This window comes from Leuresthes tenuis, unplaced genomic scaffold, assembly GCF_036924035.1.
Source record: "Leuresthes tenuis unplaced genomic scaffold, fLeuTen1.0.hap1 SCAF_15, whole genome shotgun sequence".
Classification (NCBI taxonomy): Eukaryota; Metazoa; Chordata; class Actinopteri; order Atheriniformes; family Atherinopsidae; genus Leuresthes; species Leuresthes tenuis.
This window is the reverse complement of record NW_027325369.1, coordinates 17,024,296-17,043,925: the sequence shown is the minus strand read 5'-3', so window position 1 is coordinate 17,043,925 and position 19,630 is coordinate 17,024,296. Positions and strand designations below refer to the sequence as shown.

Below are 19,630 nucleotides of genomic sequence, written 5' to 3'. Positions count from 1 at the left end.
ACCGACACGCACGCTACAAAGCAAAGTGTATTTATTACCAGGGCTGGTCATATCAGATTGGCATCTCAAAAAATTACAAATAAGCACCCGTGTAGGAATTTACACATGACACCGATATGTTCATTTTGCCAGCAGATTGATAGAACACACTGCATATCTGAAAGGGCCTTAAATTGGACTTTAATTCACAAAATGAACATCACCTTCTCTTAGATGTGACATTAAGCTAGCAATCAAGAATACAAATTTATTTGCACTTCTGTTGAGGTTTCTTTTGTTTGTTTCACAAGTCACAGGTGTTGCCACAGGCTGCCATTAGAAGGCTCTTTTGCATTGGCAGGATTTTTGAAACATGTGGCTTTTTTCCATTTTTTTTAAAATGGTCAAGTTCTGATGATAGTATGAGGTAGATATATTTGATCTATGGTGTTAAAGGTTACCTAGCAGCTATTGAATCAAAATGTATTCATACAATAGCTGTGTGGAGGAATTTTCTGCCAGCTAATGTTGATGAGAAGTCTTTGTTTATGTGTAAATAATCCGGTTTGGAATATTCCTAAATTAAAATTCCCAGGCAAATTTCCAACCCTTTTGCAACACTATCAGGCTTTTCGTGTACTCAGCAATTATCTTATAAATTAATGGCATTTGTTGGAAAAAGTAAATGAAATGTGAATATTAGTTAAATACTCAATGGGGCAATCTTTCAGTTTGTGCACAGCTTTCTGAATGGAATGGTGCTTCAGTTTTAGAGCCAGGGTCATATAGCTATTTGGTTGAAAAAAAAAAAAAGCTATTTATTTACATTAGATCTGTTTCTACATAAGTGTGTGTTTCAGTTAATCTGGGTCACCCTCTAATGCTTAACATAAATGAGCTTTGCACTCACGTTCATCCAGCGAGAGGTTAGGTTATCCTGTTAGCGTTGATGTTGTTGCCATCACATCAAAGGATGTGACAAGCTTTTGCTATTTTCTGACCTCGCACACAAACGGAATGCATACACATACTCTGAGATCCTCTTTACATAGGCTGCAGTAGAAGGCAATACTGAGCCAAATATATTTTCTTGTGATATGATAGATTTAGTCAGCTTTGTGCATCCTCCCTTTATTACTGAGCCAGATATGCCTTTCATCTAATTTGCTCATGATCACAGTTGAGTGTATTTGTGTGTGTTCACTGCTTTTTCTCAAGTTAAACAATTTGGTGTGCATTTGTTCTTATTAAGCATGCCAAATCCTTTCCTTGAACCTGGATTAGTCTGTTTCTTGTGCGTTTTTTTTGTTTTTTCTTTTCCACACAGGCTTGTTTATTGGCTGATTATTCTTTGAGCAGGCAGGTTAATGAGCGGCTCTATGCCAGACTGCGTATGGATTATTGCTTCAGTAGGCTTCAGCTGATAGAATCGGTTATTTTAAAGTTGAACAAAACACTCGCTGGCTGTCTGATGTAACCCCCCCTCCACATTTCAATGAATGTCCTCTATTCTACAGATGGTTGCACTCATCTTCCTTCCTCTCATCTTCCTCTCTTTCATCACCCCCACCTTCCTGTCTTTACTGCTTTCCTCTCCCACAAACTCTCTATTTGTATGTTTCCCTCATCTTTACTGGCCCCAGTTGTTATGTCTTTTCCCCTTTTAAATCTCTTCCTGTCTCAATTTGTCTCCTTCTTCCTTGCTCATGCGAGGGTGTGAGAGCACCCCCAGGGTTCTGCTATATTTCCTGGGTAGTGCAGTTGTAGATTGGAATGGAGGCCTTTGTCACTTTTATTTACTGCCTCACTGACTTCACAATAGCTTGCGTGTGCGGACGTGCCCACACGCACCTTTCTTGAGTATTGGTGTTTGTGAGCATGTACAGACGTAAAACGACTGTAGGTTTGTGAACTGCAATGAGTTATGTCTAGGAGTATTTCCCTCGTATTTCTTTGGATTCCTTACCGCAGAACTGCTTGTAATGTTTGTTCCCTAAAAGTAGCTTTTCATTCTGCATCGTGGCTCCAGCACATTTCTGCTGCTGAGGCACCTGGGAATGTAAGGCAACAGACTAGAACCAGTGGGTGTTGATACAAAGGTTGCGGACTGAGACACCAGTTGTCTGAAATCCTTCAGCCCTGACGCAGCTGAACTGAAGTTTATGTGAGTGTAAGTGCGTGTGACAGCGGTCTCCCTTCAGAACCTACCTGTCGGAGAGAACCAGCTAAATGAAAAATGTTTGGAGTGAAAGCCGGTGGGCTCACTCCATAACTCACTTTTACTAAATATTCTGTGGAATCGGACCCCCATCAGGGCCAATATGATGTGTTGCGACAGGACCTGTGCCAGGGGAGCAATGTTTAAATGATGCTCAGTCAGTTCTTCGTTTCTGTGTATAAAAGTGTGGATTACCAGGAGGACACAGATTAGGATTATGTGGTGACCCATTTCCTTTTTACAAAGAGTCAGCTACACAATCTGGCAGTCTGCCTCCAGTTCAGTGAATTTGTGCATGCATGCATTAATACGCTTAACCATAAATTATTTCATTTTTGTCTTCCTGTATGATTTCTAAATCATATGAAGGTCAATCCAAGCTGTCGATCCATAGTACTTTACAAACAAATGTAAAAAACAATGCAGAACAGTTTAACTTAATTTTATTAGAAACAGAAGTATTAATGCCCATTGTAATAAGCAAGTGCATTTGTTACCCACAAAGACAAGTCAATCTTCAAAAGTTTTATTCTGATTAGAATGAATCCCAAATATAATGAATTGCATACATCAGATGCTCACTTTGTCACTCTTTCACTTAATAGAGGAACAATCATCACTGAATGCATGATGGCTGTCCACTGTATTCTGCCACTGATCAGCTGTGAGTCCATGCATCCAAGCCCTAAACTATGAAGCAGTACAAAAAAAAATAAAAAGCCTGGAAAAGGGCAAACATTTGTCATCTTTAAAAGCCTTGCAAAAGTAATGCCCTGCAGTAAACTGTCCGACACATCTGACATAACTCCAGACGAATTCTGCTGATCAGAGGTAGGAAACAACGGCCAGCCTCTGTGCATGCAATAATGTGGAGCAATGTTCTTTGTTTAAGGAAATGGTGCAAAGTAAACAACTGCCTGATGCAAAAGTAACATGGTCTAAAATTAACTACATATAGTGTCTGCTTGAACCACTATGAAATGTTTTTGCCGTTTGAGCGGTTTCAGATAGCGAAAATGATATCTGTGGTCCAGTTGTGAGTAGCTGTTAACTTAGCTTTCCCTTTAGAAATTCTCACTGCTTTTTCCAAACTTGAGAGCATCTGACTGGCGTCTACTTTTCAAAATCTATTGAGGTCTTTTATTCATGCGATAAAGCCCTTTGGAAGATCTCTTTGAGTCAATGTCAGGTCTCCAACCTGAATTTCATTCTTTGTGAGATGTTTAAAATCCTCATAGGTAGCACGTCTGTCATACTTGTGGTAGACGTCTGACAACTGTACCAAGTAATGTGATGTATATCTCTGGATTGCTAAAGGGGTACAACCTCCAATATTCACCATAAGGTGTCTGTTTTTTTTTTTATCCCAAATCTCATTCTTTTCATCATTTCAAAAGTAACTCCTCTTGACTAGCATACATTGTTTTAGATGCACTGTAAGATTAACCCGTCTCACAGAACTTGCCCCTCCACTCCTTACTTTTTTTATTAAATTCCTCCTCTCCTTCCTTGCTCCATCCTGTCCACACCTTACCTCTTCTTCTACAAAACAACTTGGGGGAAATCAAGACAGTAGCTACTTCTTCCCTATCCCTTCCGTCTTTGTGTGTGAGTGTGCACATTAGCGTGTGCGTGTCTTTATTTAAGTGTCGAGCCCACTGCTCTCTGACCGACCAAGACTGTTGCTAGGCTACTACAGGAAGTGTCCTGCATAGTAAATGTGTCCAGGGGTGTGTGTGTGTGTAATTGACTTGGCAAGGGCATGAACATGGACACAAAGAAACAAACTACACACATGCTGTAGAAGCATTTAATTCTCTCTCTCTCACACACACACACAGATACCTAGGGTATCATGATATTCACCAGAAAGTTGGGTTAAGGCTGTGGTTCGCAGGTTAGTCTCATCTAAGTGAACGTGCAAAGGTGAGAATGATAAAGAGAGGCTTGCCTCTGCATCCTGCGGCACTTGTAAGTGTATATGTGTGTGTGTCTGTCAACATTCAGCTTGATCAGCAGCAGAAAACTAAAGAGAATCAGCACACACACAATTTTAGCTTCGCCCCAAGAAATACAGGCTACATGCTCTTTCTCACATCATAGTAAGCTTTATAGCTTTTTCTACAGCCCACAAGCGCTTTGTTAATTTTTTACTATCACGTTGCAGGTGCCATTAATCATACTCCTTTATTGCTCATGATAACTCCTGGAACATTAACATTGTGTCATTCTGACATCTCCCTCGTGGGTCACACGTTACTTGATGGGGGAGAATCTGCGGAAAAGCAGCATTAGGATGAGTGGTTGTCTGAATCAGAGTAGTATGCAGGAGTGCTGAGCATTCAAGCTGACTAAACAAGCAACTTTATAGCTCAGTTTTGTTTGTGGGAGTTTTTTGTCAGTAGCACTGATCTATTTTAGTGCAAAATTCTCTGACAGGGTAAATAATAAATCAGTTCAGGGAATCTGCTTTTTTCTTGTGTAATGAAAGCCTCGTGGGGATTGCTAGTATGATAAAGAAAAGACTTGAATTGTGTAATTTTGGCCTACAGGCTGCTGTGTTTTACATTTTTCACTCTTCTGACAATCAATTCCAAAAATCCTTATTGTCTGCAGCCTAATTATATTGATAGAAAGCAGAAGTTTTGATTGACTTAAAGTTTACATATTTTGTGTTTTAGCCCCACACATCAAAATTCTGGGTGTAAAGGGTGTTTTTGCCCCTGATTTTATTTTTCAGTGGAATCAGTGGTCACTGAAACATCATGCACACGAATGACATTTGAATAGCAGACAGTCTTCAGTCAGAGGCTTCTTCAACTCCACTGCAATAAGCACCAGTACAAAAGGTTATCTCTACCCGTAGTCCTCTCCCATGACAGATATACCCCAGATGTTCGTTAACACTTACAATGAATGCGTGCAAAGGACATGACTTTACAAAAACACACTTCTTTGTTAACAACTCGTTTTGTTTGATGGTAACATCATAAAGAGACCTACATTCAGCTGAGAATTTTTCTGCCTTTTCATTCAGTCAAGCAACATTCACCTGCAAGGATGATGCAGAGTAATAACTCCTTCATGATGTGGCAGCCTGTAGGCTGATTGGAAATCAGTTTATTATCAGTTTTCTGTCTCCCTCGCAGCAAGTCCATCCAAGCGGAACAAATGCAGTCAGTTTGGTCTGTTATCGCTCAAACACACCTGGCCCGTTGGCATCGCAGCTCTTTGTGGGTGTGTGTGAGTTAATGGATACTATGCTATTTGGTCAAAATACCTCCACTGGAGCAAAGGGAGCAAAAAGTGATAGTTTTAACATTTGAAGCCATTTCTATATAATTTGGTATCCTCAGTATAATTACAGTTAAGATGTAGGAGATGAAAACATTTGTTTGCAAAAGCACACAGCTTGTGTGTCTTGCTTTGCGTAGACACTCAGGCTCACGTCAGTGCATTGTGGTTTGCAGAGGGCTTTACATGCATTAGCAGAGGCGAAGGGAAATGGGTGCATTGAGTCTTCTGTCATATTTTCTTGTCGAGCTCAAAGCTGAACGCCGTTTCGGTGGCATTAGCGTCCAGCTCAGTCATGTTCACGTAGGACCAGCTTTTCACAGGCCACTGGGCCTGAACTGTGAGGCCTGAGAGTGACAAAGACAGAAAATACAAGGGACAGTGAGAGGAAAAGTAGGCGAGACATTCTGTGAATTAATGAAAAGGCATAAAGAGGAGATTGTGAGAAGTTAAGAGGGTTTAGATAATGAGCGAGAGAATCAGAGGGATAAGAGAGGGAGGCAGAGTGAGACAGAGGGAGAAACTGCGGATCTAGGTCAGAGAGGCAAAGCAGTCAACAAACGAGTGGAGGAAGGGATGAACAAGCCTGTGAAGCTCAATGCTGCTGGGTCTGAATATGGATGGAACAGAGAGTAAGTGGGCTATCCCTTTGAGAGAGAGAGAGAGCGGGATGACAGCATAATATGTGAAATCCGTTGCATTATTTATCATCATCAAGGCTGCAGCTATTTTCATTTTTTCATTAACGGTATTGTATAAATAAATACATGATAATATATGTATGGTTGGGATTAGGATTACACAATTGACAATTTATGACGTTATTCCCGACTTGTCACACGAGTGGTAGGAGAAAACATGAGCCCAAGGATATGTCGCCACCATACACTGATTGTGAAACTGTTACATGGTGGATGTGTGGATGTATGCACTACGAATCAGGTCAGCTGACAAGTCTGTGCGGTCACATCGAATTGCCGGGTTTTACCCAGAGCGGTGATGATGATGACATTTATGTCCAATGCATCCCACCGAAGATTCGTGGAAGCGCAAAAGTGCAACATTCCTGTAATAAGAACAAGTTAATTTAAATATGTTGGGAGTAATTGAAAGTGACACACAAATCCACTTGGTTAGCATTAGGAAGGGATAATGGTTTGGCCTAAAAAACAGGTTTACAATAGCGTTAATCCTGTGTTCAAGGGGGAAAAATATCCAAAAAACAAGACATACCTGGCACATTGTTGTCTGAAATCAAGTAGTTCTATCAAAGCAGCAGAATGTAACATCAGAGAAGTGACTCTAAGGCTAACATGACATGTGGTTGATGAAACAGTGAATTGACTGATGGCTTTAGTAGTTATCGTTTTATCAGTTGTTCACCTGAATTGTTTCAATGTTATATTGTTGTATGCGCTATTCTGATCACTGCTGTGTAAGTACTATTTTGGCCCACCTCTATCTTATCTTTGGATTTGCACGTAAATTAAGAGGTAGAGGACAAAAACGGAGCAAAGGATAATGAAAAACAGACTGTGCTAATTCCTTTTTGATGCTCCTTTCAAACTTGGTCATCTAACAAGGCTGGATAACATTACTGGTGCCGGACGAATGGTGAGGAGAGATGGATGGAAAGAGGCTGTCAGGTGGCTCGGAGTAATGAATCTTTTTTCAGCTCTGATGATATCCATGTCTGATAGATGTTTGACACATTCACTGTCTTGCTCATTCAGTCACCCTCTGACTCCTTCAGTCATGTCTTTGTGTGCTCATGTGTGGATGTTGGCGAGAAAAAAACTGAAATAGAGTTTTTGTGTTTTGTATGTGTGTATGAGTAATGTGAGTTTCTGCTTTGTAAGTGGCTGTAATTCTTTTGTTGGGCTTTCAACAAAGCTGGCCCTTGTGCTTGTGGAATTGGGGCAGTCTGATCCTAATGAGAAATCCCTGGTCAATCTTTCCAGCTCTTTTACTCTCACAGAATAGGGACTGCGCTTTTATGTGTGCTTTAGCGTGTGTGTGAGAGAGAGAGAGAGAGAGAGAGAGAGAGAGAGAGAGGGGAAGAAAGCCGATCACAGTGTTCAGCCGTCCTGTGGATCCTGCTTAGTTTGCATTGTGAAGTGCAGAATTACCATATTAAACTCCAATTTTCTTTCAGAAATAAATCGGCAAGTTTAAAAGTTGAGCTGTTAAATAAGACATTTGATTTGAAGTCATTCAGAGAGCTCAGCTGACACTAGAATATTTCCAGTTATCTTTTGGCAGCCCACCAAATGTTCAAGACCTTTGTTTCTAACTTTCCTGATAACTGTATGCTTCACTGTACAAGTTACTGTTCAAACATCATATGAATAAAGTCAGTCCTTACCAGTCTACATTTTGGGAATCAGCCCTTGCTCCAAACATCATGGGGAACTGATTATTAATAGATAAAGTTTTAACAGTATCCTTATGTTGACCACAAGCCAGTTTTGCTATTCTTGCCTTCTTACTTCACTGTTAATAATGGTGTCCAATGGAAAAACAAATACTCAGGAGCTATTCATCAAGTAAATTGAGTCTTGGCAACCTTGTGGGTGTTATTGATCTGTTAAAATGACATTAAAATACAATATGAAGTGACGAGAATGACTAATGACCAATGGCAGGGTGCAGAGACTGCCCTGGGTAAAATCATTCCAACAAACAACCTGCAAATATATGAAGCCACCAACTTTCATTCCTTCTTGGCTCTGTTCTTACCATGGCATTCCTGGCCTGGTTATTGGGGAGAGCACATGTCATCAGTACCACCCAGCCATTAAAGCCCTTAGGAGGTGCTTTAGAGCCAGACCCTTAATGCCATCTGGTTTCTAACAGTTCCAGAAGGAAAACAGTGTGTGTGTGTGTATTTCCTTGCCTATGTGTGTATAGATTTGATTGTCTGTATCACTACTGGTAAGATGTTCTGATCAGACTGTAACGTGATAATCAGTTGAGTTCAGACAGGTGGAAGTAAAAACCATCAGTGGATTTAACATGTCTATCCATGTTCGCTTTATTAGTTAATCACAGCCACAGATGCTCTGTTACAAATTAACCACTTGGGCTTTCCAATTGCCCTCAGCATCCTATCTCCTGGTTACTTACCCTCTACATCCCCCAGGCATCTGCATCGCCTTGATATTACACAATAGTCGGGTTCGTAGATCGGTGTCTGTCTTCTTTTTATCTACCATTTCTTGTGAGATATCTCAGATGCGGTGGTTCAATCTATTTCTGCTGATATACATTAGTCTGGAAAAAACATTGAAATGATTTCAAAGACCATTGGCAATCCACATAAAGATATAAATGTTGAAACTTGTCCCTGCGACAACAGGAGATATGAGCATCATTCATAGATACCAATTTGAAAAATAAAAATGAAGATTGCAATCAAGTCTGATTATCAAGTAAAGTCTGATCTTGTGTTTGATTCTTATATAAGAGAAGAAAAGTAGATTTTAAACTATATTTCCATTTGAAATACAAGCAAAACTTCCATTAAAAGATTTTGAATATTCAGAGTTCAAGAAAGTCGTTGTCTGTTATAAGTTATATAAAAAGAAAGAGCTGTCAGTTTGGGTTCCTTCTGTTTAAGACACTGTTTATGAATCGTGACATCCCCAACCAGGTTCAAAGCGAGGGCAGCTGTCATTTCCCTTTTCTCCACTTTCAAGCTTCAATAAAATCAGTAAGACCAAAACACTAGAGCTGTGAATAGATTCGAGATAAAAACGGACAACTTGCATATGGATTTCAGTGAAGGACCTACCTCTTATTTACATTTAGAGGGGTTACAGATCATATAAGGATAAATGATTACGAATGAAAAATTAACCAGCCGTGAAGATGTGCTATATACGCTGTTTATTCTGTTTAAACAGACTTTTTTTAAGGCAGTGTGAAAATACAAATATGCATGTCTGCTGTTTTCTCCTGTAGAAAACTTTGAAATGTTCATTCGCGTTTCTGCTCTGTCTCGCCCTCCTCTCTGCCCTGTCTATTCGTCTATCTGTCCTCCTCCTCTCCTCTGTTCACCAGGGTCGCCATGTCAAGACAGGGCAGCTGGCAGCCATCAAGGTCATGGATGTCACCGGGGTAAGACATGCACTCTGGAACACACACACACACACTCATGTGCCCATGCACCAACCCCATCCCCCCCAAAAAACCATCTCAAGCGATTATACCACTGTCTACCATAACATCTAATTATTTGCCATGAGTCAGTGCTGGTGTGTGAATGTGCGTGCATGTGCACGTGTTGTGGAGGAGAGGAAATTAGGACAGGCCTATTGCCATGGTAATATTAGCTAGAGGTATTAGGACAGCAGTATGGTCTCAGGCGTGTCTGTAAAGCAGGAGGGAATCTCAGCTATATTTAGAGATCCTCTCACCCTGCGCCTCCCTGTCAGCACTCAGCTGCCAGCAAAACAATGAAGGACTGCAGGAATTCAGCAAGACAGGCTCTTTTGAATGAATCAGTCAATGGGAACATGAATGAATGAATAAGAGGATGAACATATGCAGGGTGCAGGGTATATGAAGATCAAGGAATGCACATAGAAGCAAAGTTGCGTGTGTAAATCAGTAAATCGACAAAAATATTATTGTATGCAAATCAGTGTGCAAATAAATCTCCTTGGATACAATAAGAATGAATGACTATTAATTCCTAGTGAAAAATAAATGAAGGGTAAAATACATAATTGCAAACTTAATGAGCTGCAACTGCAAAAAAAATCACTAAAAACACTAAACTGAATTCATCGTGGCTCAGTTCTCTGACATTTTACATCATAAATAAGAGACTTAACATTTGACACCACAACAGCTTGTTTGGAACAACAGTTTTTTGGCTTTGTTGGAGAAACCCCTGGAAATAAAGCTAATTAAAAAGTAATTTCTGTCACTTTGAATGATTTAGGGCCCAGCTGTGAGCTTTGCAACGCCCGTTTTTCTGAATTGAAACCATTTCAAAATGCAAATCCATGAATAACTTGATTGCTTTGGCTCTATCAACATCCCATTAGGATGTATAAAAGGCTCACAAATGGGGGTCCTGGTCTAAAGCCCGTTGATATTTCTATTGTTGTTTTTCTCAGGATGAGGAAGAGGAGATTAAAGCAGAAATTAACATGCTAAAGAAGTACAGCCACCACCGCAACATCGCCACCTACTATGGAGCTTTCATCAAGAAAAACCCTCCTGGCGTGGATGACCAGCTATGGGTATGGCATCATTTATGTGTTTGTTTGGGCATGCATTTTTCTGCTTTTTTTTATATGTATGTATGTATGTCACAGAAGGGAATTATGCAGATAGTCTTTTTGAAAAATCATCCTGTCACATCATTACACGAAAAGCAACAGTGAAGTGCACTAATGCACACAGCAACTGCAGGTTTGTACGTATCCGTAATATCTGTGAGCAAAGAATACAAAGGATGTGAATCAGTGTCGGGCTCGCTGGCGGCTGCAATAAATCATGTGTTAACGCAAAATAAAGGAAGTCTCTGTTTCTCTGATGCTGTTGTATTCATCACACAACAATGGGAGGACACACACAAGCAAATATATACTCACACAGCAGCCAAATATACTGCCTGCATAATTCTCCCTGACTCAAGAGCTCACGGTTATCCTCGAGTGTGTTAGTGTGCACAACTGTGTTGGAGTGGTTTTGCGCGCGTCTTCTTCAATTTATGCGTATGCTGTATGAGCAATTTGTGTTTGTCTGACTCCCAACACTCTCAAAGTCTGGATGAGAGGAATTTGGCTGTTCCTTGCCAACCGCCTCTCGCTTTAATCAAGAGGGTTGATTAGGAGGGCTTGAAGCAGAGCCCGAACTGATCAGCTGAACTTTTGTCCACCAGTCTCCATGGATGTAATGCTGAGAGGAGTGAGAGGGGGGGCTTCTGCGCTTGTCCTTATGCACACTTAAAGCTTCTTGCGTTCACTCTCCTCCTGGAAATCCACCGTCACTAAGACCTTCGACACCTTACCTGTGCATCTACAGGAGTGATTATAGAGAAGGACTGTTGAAGATCTGAGAGAGAGAAAACACAGGTTTATCCTACACTGACTTTTATCTATCAAGTGGTGTGGCGTATAAATACTGCACTTCAACGATTTGCCACACACTCTGGCACTGTTTAAGATGGAGCCTATGGAGCCAGTGATTTCTCATTTGGCAGCATCTGCTCCTCTGTCCTCGCTTGTCCTCCTCGCATCCACTCTAGGAGGGACTAGTATGTGAGTGAGGAAAGCGAAGAGAATTATTTCCATAATGAAAAGCATCCATTATGTTTGGGTCAGGACATGGACTTGTGTCAGTCATTTGATTGTATGACTCCACTGAGAGAGTTTATTCCACTAGTTTCTGTTCTCTGTGGAGTGTGTGGAGAGACAGTCTATAACTACGGCTGTCTGTTTAGGTTGTGTTGTCTATGTACACTGCGATGCCAAAATGCCTGTTCCATAAGGGTCAAACTGTTGCAAGCAAACAAAACAACTGAGAAGATCGCTGAAGCTTCTTAATTTGGGTTAAGAACTGTCCAACATGTTATTAAAACCTGGAAGTGCAGAGGTGAACCGTCATATTTGTAGAAGACATGCGGACGGAAGAAAATCTGGAATGATCGTGATCAGTGAAATGTTTGATCAAACTCAAATCAAAAGAAAATCAAACAGTAGAACTCACAGCATTGTTTGAGCATGAAAGTAAGAGCATTCCCACACGCACAATGTGAAAAGAATTTAGAGAAACAGCTGCATAGCCTTAAGCAAACCACTTATTAGTGAGGCTAATTAGGGAAAACAAGTTTAAATTTGCGAGATGGCACACGACGAGCAAAGGGGTCAGGTGGTCTGATGAGTCAAGAATTTCTCTGCTTCACAGTGACGAGCGCATTAGATCTGGGGTTGCTCAGATCTAAGGCCAGCTGACTACCTGAATATACTGATTCATCAGGTTTTTTTGATCATTTGTTTTTTTTTTTCTTTGCTGATGGCGCAGACATTTTACAAGATGACAATGCCAGGATTAGTCGGGCTCAAAGTCGGACAGAGTGGTTCAGGGAGCACGGGGACATCATTTTCACACATGGATTAGCCAACACAAAGTCCAGACCTTTAACCCCATTCGGAATCTTTTGGGTTAGGTGAAGAAGACTTTACACAGCAGTCTGACTCCTTCTGATATCCTTTATACAAGAGTTTGGCAAAGAAAAATAATACTCTTATAATTCCAGATGGAAATAAATGTTATGTCATTGCTTATTGAAGTAGTACCTTGGTGGATGTGTTCCATTAGCAACCAGCTGACAACAATATAAGTACTTAAACATCGTACAAATGCAAAAACAGTGTATCAGCCAAACGGTAAAGATCTTTCAACTAAAGAATTCAGCTCTCTCATGGAGCTGTGGGGATCCAAGTATTCATCTGTCAGTTACAAACCTTTTCTTGCCATAGAGTGTTGGGCAAGCTGCAGGGTACAGCCTGGGCAGGTCAGCCGTCCATCACCGTGCGAACACCAAGACAAGACAACCGTGCAACACAACAGCAAATGTAGAACTACCAATTAACCTTTCATGCATGTCTCTGGACTTTGTGAGAGCACCCACACAGGAACTGGAAGAACATGCTAATTGTATAGAAAGACCCCATATCACCAGAATCGGTTACAGCCAGTCATGCATAAAACACTGCAAATAAAAAAAAAACATGTTTGCTTTTACTTGTAGTGGCATGTTTTTCCAGATACCTGCCAAGAGTAAGATAACGATTGGCTTGTTTTTTTAGTAGTATCACTAGTTGAGGTATTGAATGACTTGAGCACATTGGTTATAAGTGTCTTGTTGTCAGTTTATTTAGGATAGGATGCATACATACACGGATAAACAAGTGATGTTTTTTATTAATAGTTTTTATAGCACCTGACACAGTCGTTTACAAGAGTTCCTGGCTTATCTGGAACAGTTCTGGGCCAGATTGCCACCTTTTGGCAGGACAATGAATAATCAATCCTGTTTGTCTGTGTGTGTGTGTGTGTGTGTGTGTGTACGTAGCTGGTGATGGAGTTCTGTGGAGCTGGCTCAGTCACAGACTTGATCAAGAACACCAAGGGCAACTCTCTCAAAGAGGAGTGGACAGCTTACATCTGCAGAGAGATTCTCAGGGTAAGTTGCGAGCCAAATGTTAAACTTGTTTGAAAGCAAAGCGGCAACAGAAGAGCAGTTTGTGATTACACAGTTCGGTCGTGACAACCTGAGCAACAGCCACATAGTAAAACATAGTAATCACTCAGTTTGTTGCTGTCAGGCGCTGCAGACAAACCCAACTGCAGAGAGTCTGTAGCTCAGGATGCATTTCGCCTTTTAGGCGATGGAGTTTTGACTTTTTGGCTGGATATGCTGCTGAGTAGATCATCTATCTTTTGTATTTTCTTTGCTGTTCCAACATGTCCCACATTCCTCAGAGATTATAGATAAAGACTGACACAAAAGCAAAGTAAAGCACAATTCAAATTCACTGGTTGAGTTTGTTTTAAGTGGAGCTTATTGTATATAAGATGAATTTCTTATATTTAAAGAAAAAAAGAACAATCCCTTTACACTATTGGTGTCTTTTAAAAGTACCGTGTTTTCCGCACCATAAGGCGCACCTAAAAGTCTTAAATTTTCACAAATACGGCCGTGCGCCATATAATCCGGTGCACCTTATGTGTGCACTGTATTCCAAAATCTGTCACGTATACCGCCATTTTGAACTTACCGCGGGGAGCGCCGAGCATTCATCGGGGCATTAAGCCCCCTCCTCATCACTCACCTCTCTCCCTTCGCGCCGCTCACCGCCATGTTCACTTTTGCCATGCCTCTTCACTCTTGTACATTGGTAATGAGTGTCAACTGGCCACTTCCGTCGCCTGGGAATGATAAAAAATAATGTGAGTATTGTTAAATAGTAGAATAATAGTAGATACTAGAATAAGTTCAAATAAACTCACTGTTTTGCTTCCGTGACCTTTTTTTTATTACTATTACTACACTATAGGTTTTAGCATGTGCATTATAATCAGATGCGCCTCATAGTGCGGAAAATACGGTAAGCCATTTCCCTTATTTTTTGGTACCAAACTGTTATGCTTTTTAGAAAGAAGGCCTTTTCTTTTATTAAAAATCATGTGTCTCTTATATTCCATGATGTTTCTGGACCAATTGTAAAGGCTTTGATTGGATTTTTGAGAATGGGTATTCTTTCTCCCACAACTTATCTCAGCCATCTGTTATTGTACGATATGGATGCTGAGGGCAACAGTCTCCAGCGGAATGCAGCGATATCTTTGCATCTTGTCAGTTTTGTGCAGAACTACTCTGAACTGAGGCATCACAGATTTCTCTTTATCCGATTTTTCTTTTTCTCCCCTCATATTTTGTCTCACCCTGTGTTTTTTGCTTTGGCTGTTCATGCTTTCTCTGCCTCTGAACCCCTCACAAGCTCATGCTGTCTTTGTGAAGTTTTTTTATTTTTTCATTTCTCATCCTCATTCCCTTTTGACATTCTTATTCATTTTTTTCATCTTGTAGCTTGCTTTACTTTCTAGTGCAAGAGTTTTATTTGAAATGCTGAACATCAAGGTATAAGACAGTAAATACTGAACATGTTAGGAGTGAATATAAGCATTTGGATAAACCCAAATTCACATGTGCATTTACTGCAGTGTAAATCTGAAAAACAGACAAAATGCCTTGTGTCATATTTTTTTTATATTTTCTCTCCGTGCATTCAGTGTATGGTTGGCAGTTAGACAGTTATGATTGATAAACTAAAACTTCAGATATTACCTTCTACTTTCTGTCAGTCACCCAATCACAGGCAGGCTAGAGGTCATCCGGTCATTGCCCAGTAGCGACACTACAAATTTAAACCTGCTCAAGGACACGTCCTTTTTAGAAATAAGCTCTTCCTTGAAAAATAATCGCAGCTTGGCTCATTGCTGCGGTGGCTTTGCCTCTGATGCCGTGTCTGTCTGTGTCTGCAGGGTCTGACTCATCTCCATCAGCACAAGGTCATCCACAGAGATATCAAGGGACAGAACGTCCTGCTGACTGAGAACGCTGAGGTCAAACTAGGTCAGTCTGTCATCTAACCCCACTTGACAAAATGGCTTCAGCATTGGGAGGGCAGTAGGAGGTTTAAGGTTTCCAGTGGCTCTGAGGTGTGTTTGTGCGTGACTTTTCTTTCTGCCTTTATGCTGAATACCAGCCTACTCATCTCTTTGTAGCTCTGCTACGGTTCGTGCTGCAGACTGAGTGAGGGACTCTCTCCTTCCTCCCCTTAAAGCCCAATGAAGAAGGGATTGTAGACACTATGTGTATGTGTTATTAAAACCCATTGATTTTGTCTGTGTACTTGCTCTGTAGTGGACTTTGGGGTTTCGGCCCAGTTAGACAGAACAGTAGGAAGGAGGAACACATTTATTGGCACACCGTACTGGATGGCACCGGAGGTCATCGCCTGTGATGAAAACCCAGACGCCACATATGACTTCAAGGTGATTTTTCCGGTTTCCATCCCTATAAAGATGCACATGACTCACACTGTTGTGATCACCCTGAGCATTTATGCCTCCTTCATTGCAGAGTGATTTATGGTCACTGGGAATCACAGCGATAGAGATGGCTGAAGGAGCGCCACGTACGTACCCAGTCAATATCCCACACCTCTGTTACCCATCATTTCTTAGTGCTGCTTCAGTAGATCACTTTAATCAGGAGGCAGATCATTTTCCCAGTCCAGGCTTCTGCAACACATCTTAAATCATAAAATTAATGGCGCCAAAGAGGTAGATATAAAATTGTCTGTCAAGTCGCTGGAACGCTGCCTGGCCTTTAGTCTTTTATTCATCATCTTATTCCAAGAGGTGCACACATTTGTTATCATTGGGGACTAAAGGACTTGTTTTCATTTTGGTGCAGCCAAGCAACAACCTATGATGAAAAACTGCCCAACTGGTCACAGTAATCAGGTAGATCATTTTGCTTTGTGAAACTCAAAAGGATGTTGGGTCAGTAATCACATTGATTAGAATGCTAACTCTATCAATCACCTGAAACAAACTGATAAAACCAAGAGTTAGGAAATGAAACCAAATGATACGCAAGTTCACAAACAAGTGTTCATTAGGAGATGATAAGAATCTTTAGGAAGAGAAAAATTAAGTAAGTGTATGTTAAAATGTGTAAAAAGAATGATTATCAGTATTTAGCACATGTTCACGAGGTTGCTAACTCTAAAATGCTAACTCTTCTTGTTTTGTACCTGATATCTGACTCTTTAGCGCTGTGTGACATGCACCCAATGCGAGCCCTCTTCCTCATTCCACGCAACCCTGCCCCCAGACTCAAGTCAAAGAAGTGGTGAGTGTGTATGCTGATAATTATTAAACTCTGCTAGTAATTCAGAGAAAGGCAAGGTGGGAAAGTAGTCCGGACTGAAAGTAGTCCAGACTGCTCTAACAGGAAGTTTTTCTTTTGTATGTTTATCTGGTTTCAGGTCAAAGAAGTTCCAGTCTTTCATAGAGAGCTGCCTGGTGAAGAGCCACAGTCAGAGACCCAGCACAGAGCAGCTCCTCAAACATCCGTTCATCAGAGAACTGCCCAATGAGAGGCAAATCCGCATCCAGCTGAAAGACCACATTGACCGCACCAAGAAGAAGAGAGGAGAGAGGGGTGAGGGAGAACACGTGTGCAGTTGTGGATTTAAACACAAATGTTTGGCTTTGACTTTTGTAACAGGTCAAGTGACAGTCGCATTAAGTAGTTTGGCTTGACATTTGTTAACGGGCAGTTTTTGTCTGACAGTTTAAGAAAAACTATGTTTACAATAGTTGCAACTTCTGTGTGACACGTTTCATGTCTGGAATATAACAAAGGTGAATACACCACTGTAACCAGGCCGAGATTGCATAGCATTACCTCTGAACAATGTTTCAACGTTGACAAGTGAAGCCGTTGGTTGGCAACAAAACTGAAAAAAAGTATGACACGTCAGTGTTAGACCTCAGGCTGCATATCTCTACGACATCTGCATGATGGTACTTTCATTGAGAAGAATTCCAGTGAATTCCAGGTGGAACTTTCTTTTAAAAAATTGTTTGCGCCGAGCTTATCAACGAAAATCAGAGTTCCGATGACAGCTCAGACATTTCAAAAGAACTCAGTGCAGGACATCTACCTCTGAGCAGCGATAACAAGAAGAACAACCATTAAGATTAAAGTTAGCTTTATGTAATTAAAAAGAGCCTGCTGAATACTGGAAGCACATTCGATGGTTTCATGAGACCAAGATTAATTTGTTCAGGTCAGATATTTGGCATAAACCTGGCCAAGACAAGTATCGGAATAACGGTAATAAAAGGTGAGCTTTCAGCAGGCTTTCTCATACGTATTGTTACACGGTCATTGCATGAAAAGGCCAGTTGTGACGGTTACATTTTTGGGTATACACACAAATATTATTGCACATATGCTGTCACGGTCATGTTTATTAGTGAGGTTGAAAATAAAACTGACAGACATTGATTAAATGCCACCATGGCACAAATGCACACTGGCGGATGATAGACTGACACTTGGCATGCAGAACAGAACGAGTAAAATCTACATTAACCGGTTCAAGAGACCACATCCCGCAGGGTGGAACAGCACGGTGATGTCTTGGAATGTCTTGTCGTTGACTTTTTAGGAGCTGACAATTTGTCATCTTGAAATCACAAGTCCATGTGGATGTGTCTCAGCATGAGCTGCGCCACTTCTACAACCATTATGCTTTAAGACCCGTGGGACTGAAAGAGCACTTGTGCAAATGTTCTCAACCTCGCTACACACAGTAAAATTGTAATTGATACTCTTATTCGAAGTGGCTTAAAGAAAGTGCCTCAGTGGAATGAGAATCGGGGAATGGCAAAGTCTTTGAGCGCCTTGGTAAAGACCGGAGGCAGTTCAAGTGAAATATTCCAAACCTGAAATGGAATGGTTTTGCTCTCTGATAGTTACAACCTTACCTACATGTTCACCTACGTGTTTTTTTTTCCTTGTTTCATCTTTTCTCCTTGCCTCTTCTTCGCCCCATAAGATGAGACAGAATATGAGTATAGCGGCAGTGAAGAGGAGGATGAAGGAAGAGATATGGGTGAACCAAGGTCAGTTTCTTCACATATGTACAAATATAAACACCCTCTCTACAACTTTATACCCAGAACATATTTGATACGCCTTTACTGACTCAAGAAAATTCTGCTGTCCAGCTCAATCATCAACATCCCTGGCGAGTCAACCCTAAGGCGAGACTTCTTGCGCCTCCAGCTGGCCAATAAGGAGCGCTCTGAGGCACAGCGGCGACAACAGCTGGAGCAGCAGCAGAACGAGGAACACAAGCGCTTACTGTTGGCCGAGAGACAGAAACGCATCGAGGAGCAGAAGGAGCAGAGGAGGCGGCTGGAAGAGGTAATAGGCTTTAGGTTAAACAGAGAAAATGTGCTCCTTGTGCAGCTTAAATTCTGTACTCTACTACAATTATTTGCAATTTATCTAGCAGTAAACTCAAGCAGTTAAAGGTGTCAAGATCTCCATGACAAAACAGCACATTTGCCGTTCTGGTAGTGGAGGAAGAGAGTGTGTTGCAGAGACACGCACAGCTTTTTCCCCCCTTGTGTCATTCTCTTAGCTCCAGAGAGCAGGCTTACAGAAGGAAATCCTTAGCCCATAATCTGTGTGCTCTCTGTGGGTTCCCACCAGGGTTCGCCAACCAACGCACTGCTAAGCACCATGACTTGACTCAACTAACATGACCCCGCCACTCGGATCCAAGTTTGTGTGTGTGTGTGTGTGTGTGTGTGTGAGAGAGAGAGAGAGAGAGAGAGAGAGAGAGCCAGTGCATATCTCCATGTTGGCTCCTGAATTTGATTCCTGTGTGAAAGCACTGTCTCCCACATCTCCCTCAAAAGGGTCCTTGTAGATGGTATGAAAAGTTAAGAGTTGTTGTTAAAACTGAAATGGATGAAATGAGCACACGTTGATTGTGCAGCAACAAACTATTGAATGTGTGGCTTGTG

At 41.2% G+C, this 19,630-nt stretch overlaps 1 protein-coding gene across 14 annotated transcripts in view; it reads left to right on the top strand.

The window, feature by feature from the left end:
- tnika (TRAF2 and NCK interacting kinase a) overlaps positions 1-19,630 on the top strand; it is a 60,237-nt gene that overhangs the window by 17,830 nt on the left and 22,777 nt on the right. For all 14 annotated transcript variants that reach the window (XM_072364986.1, XM_072364985.1, XM_072364984.1 and 11 more), the window contains exons 3-12: positions 9,554-9,610; positions 10,618-10,743; positions 13,584-13,694; positions 15,557-15,647; positions 15,939-16,069; positions 16,158-16,212; positions 16,856-16,934; positions 17,071-17,246; positions 18,652-18,718; positions 18,824-19,022. In XM_072364986.1, coding sequence (XP_072221087.1) covers positions 9,554-9,610; positions 10,618-10,743; positions 13,584-13,694; positions 15,557-15,647; positions 15,939-16,069; positions 16,158-16,212; positions 16,856-16,934; positions 17,071-17,246; positions 18,652-18,718; positions 18,824-19,022 — 1,092 coding nt within the window. The remainder of the gene's footprint in view (positions 1-9,553; positions 9,611-10,617; positions 10,744-13,583; positions 13,695-15,556; positions 15,648-15,938; positions 16,070-16,157; positions 16,213-16,855; positions 16,935-17,070; positions 17,247-18,651; positions 18,719-18,823; positions 19,023-19,630) is intronic.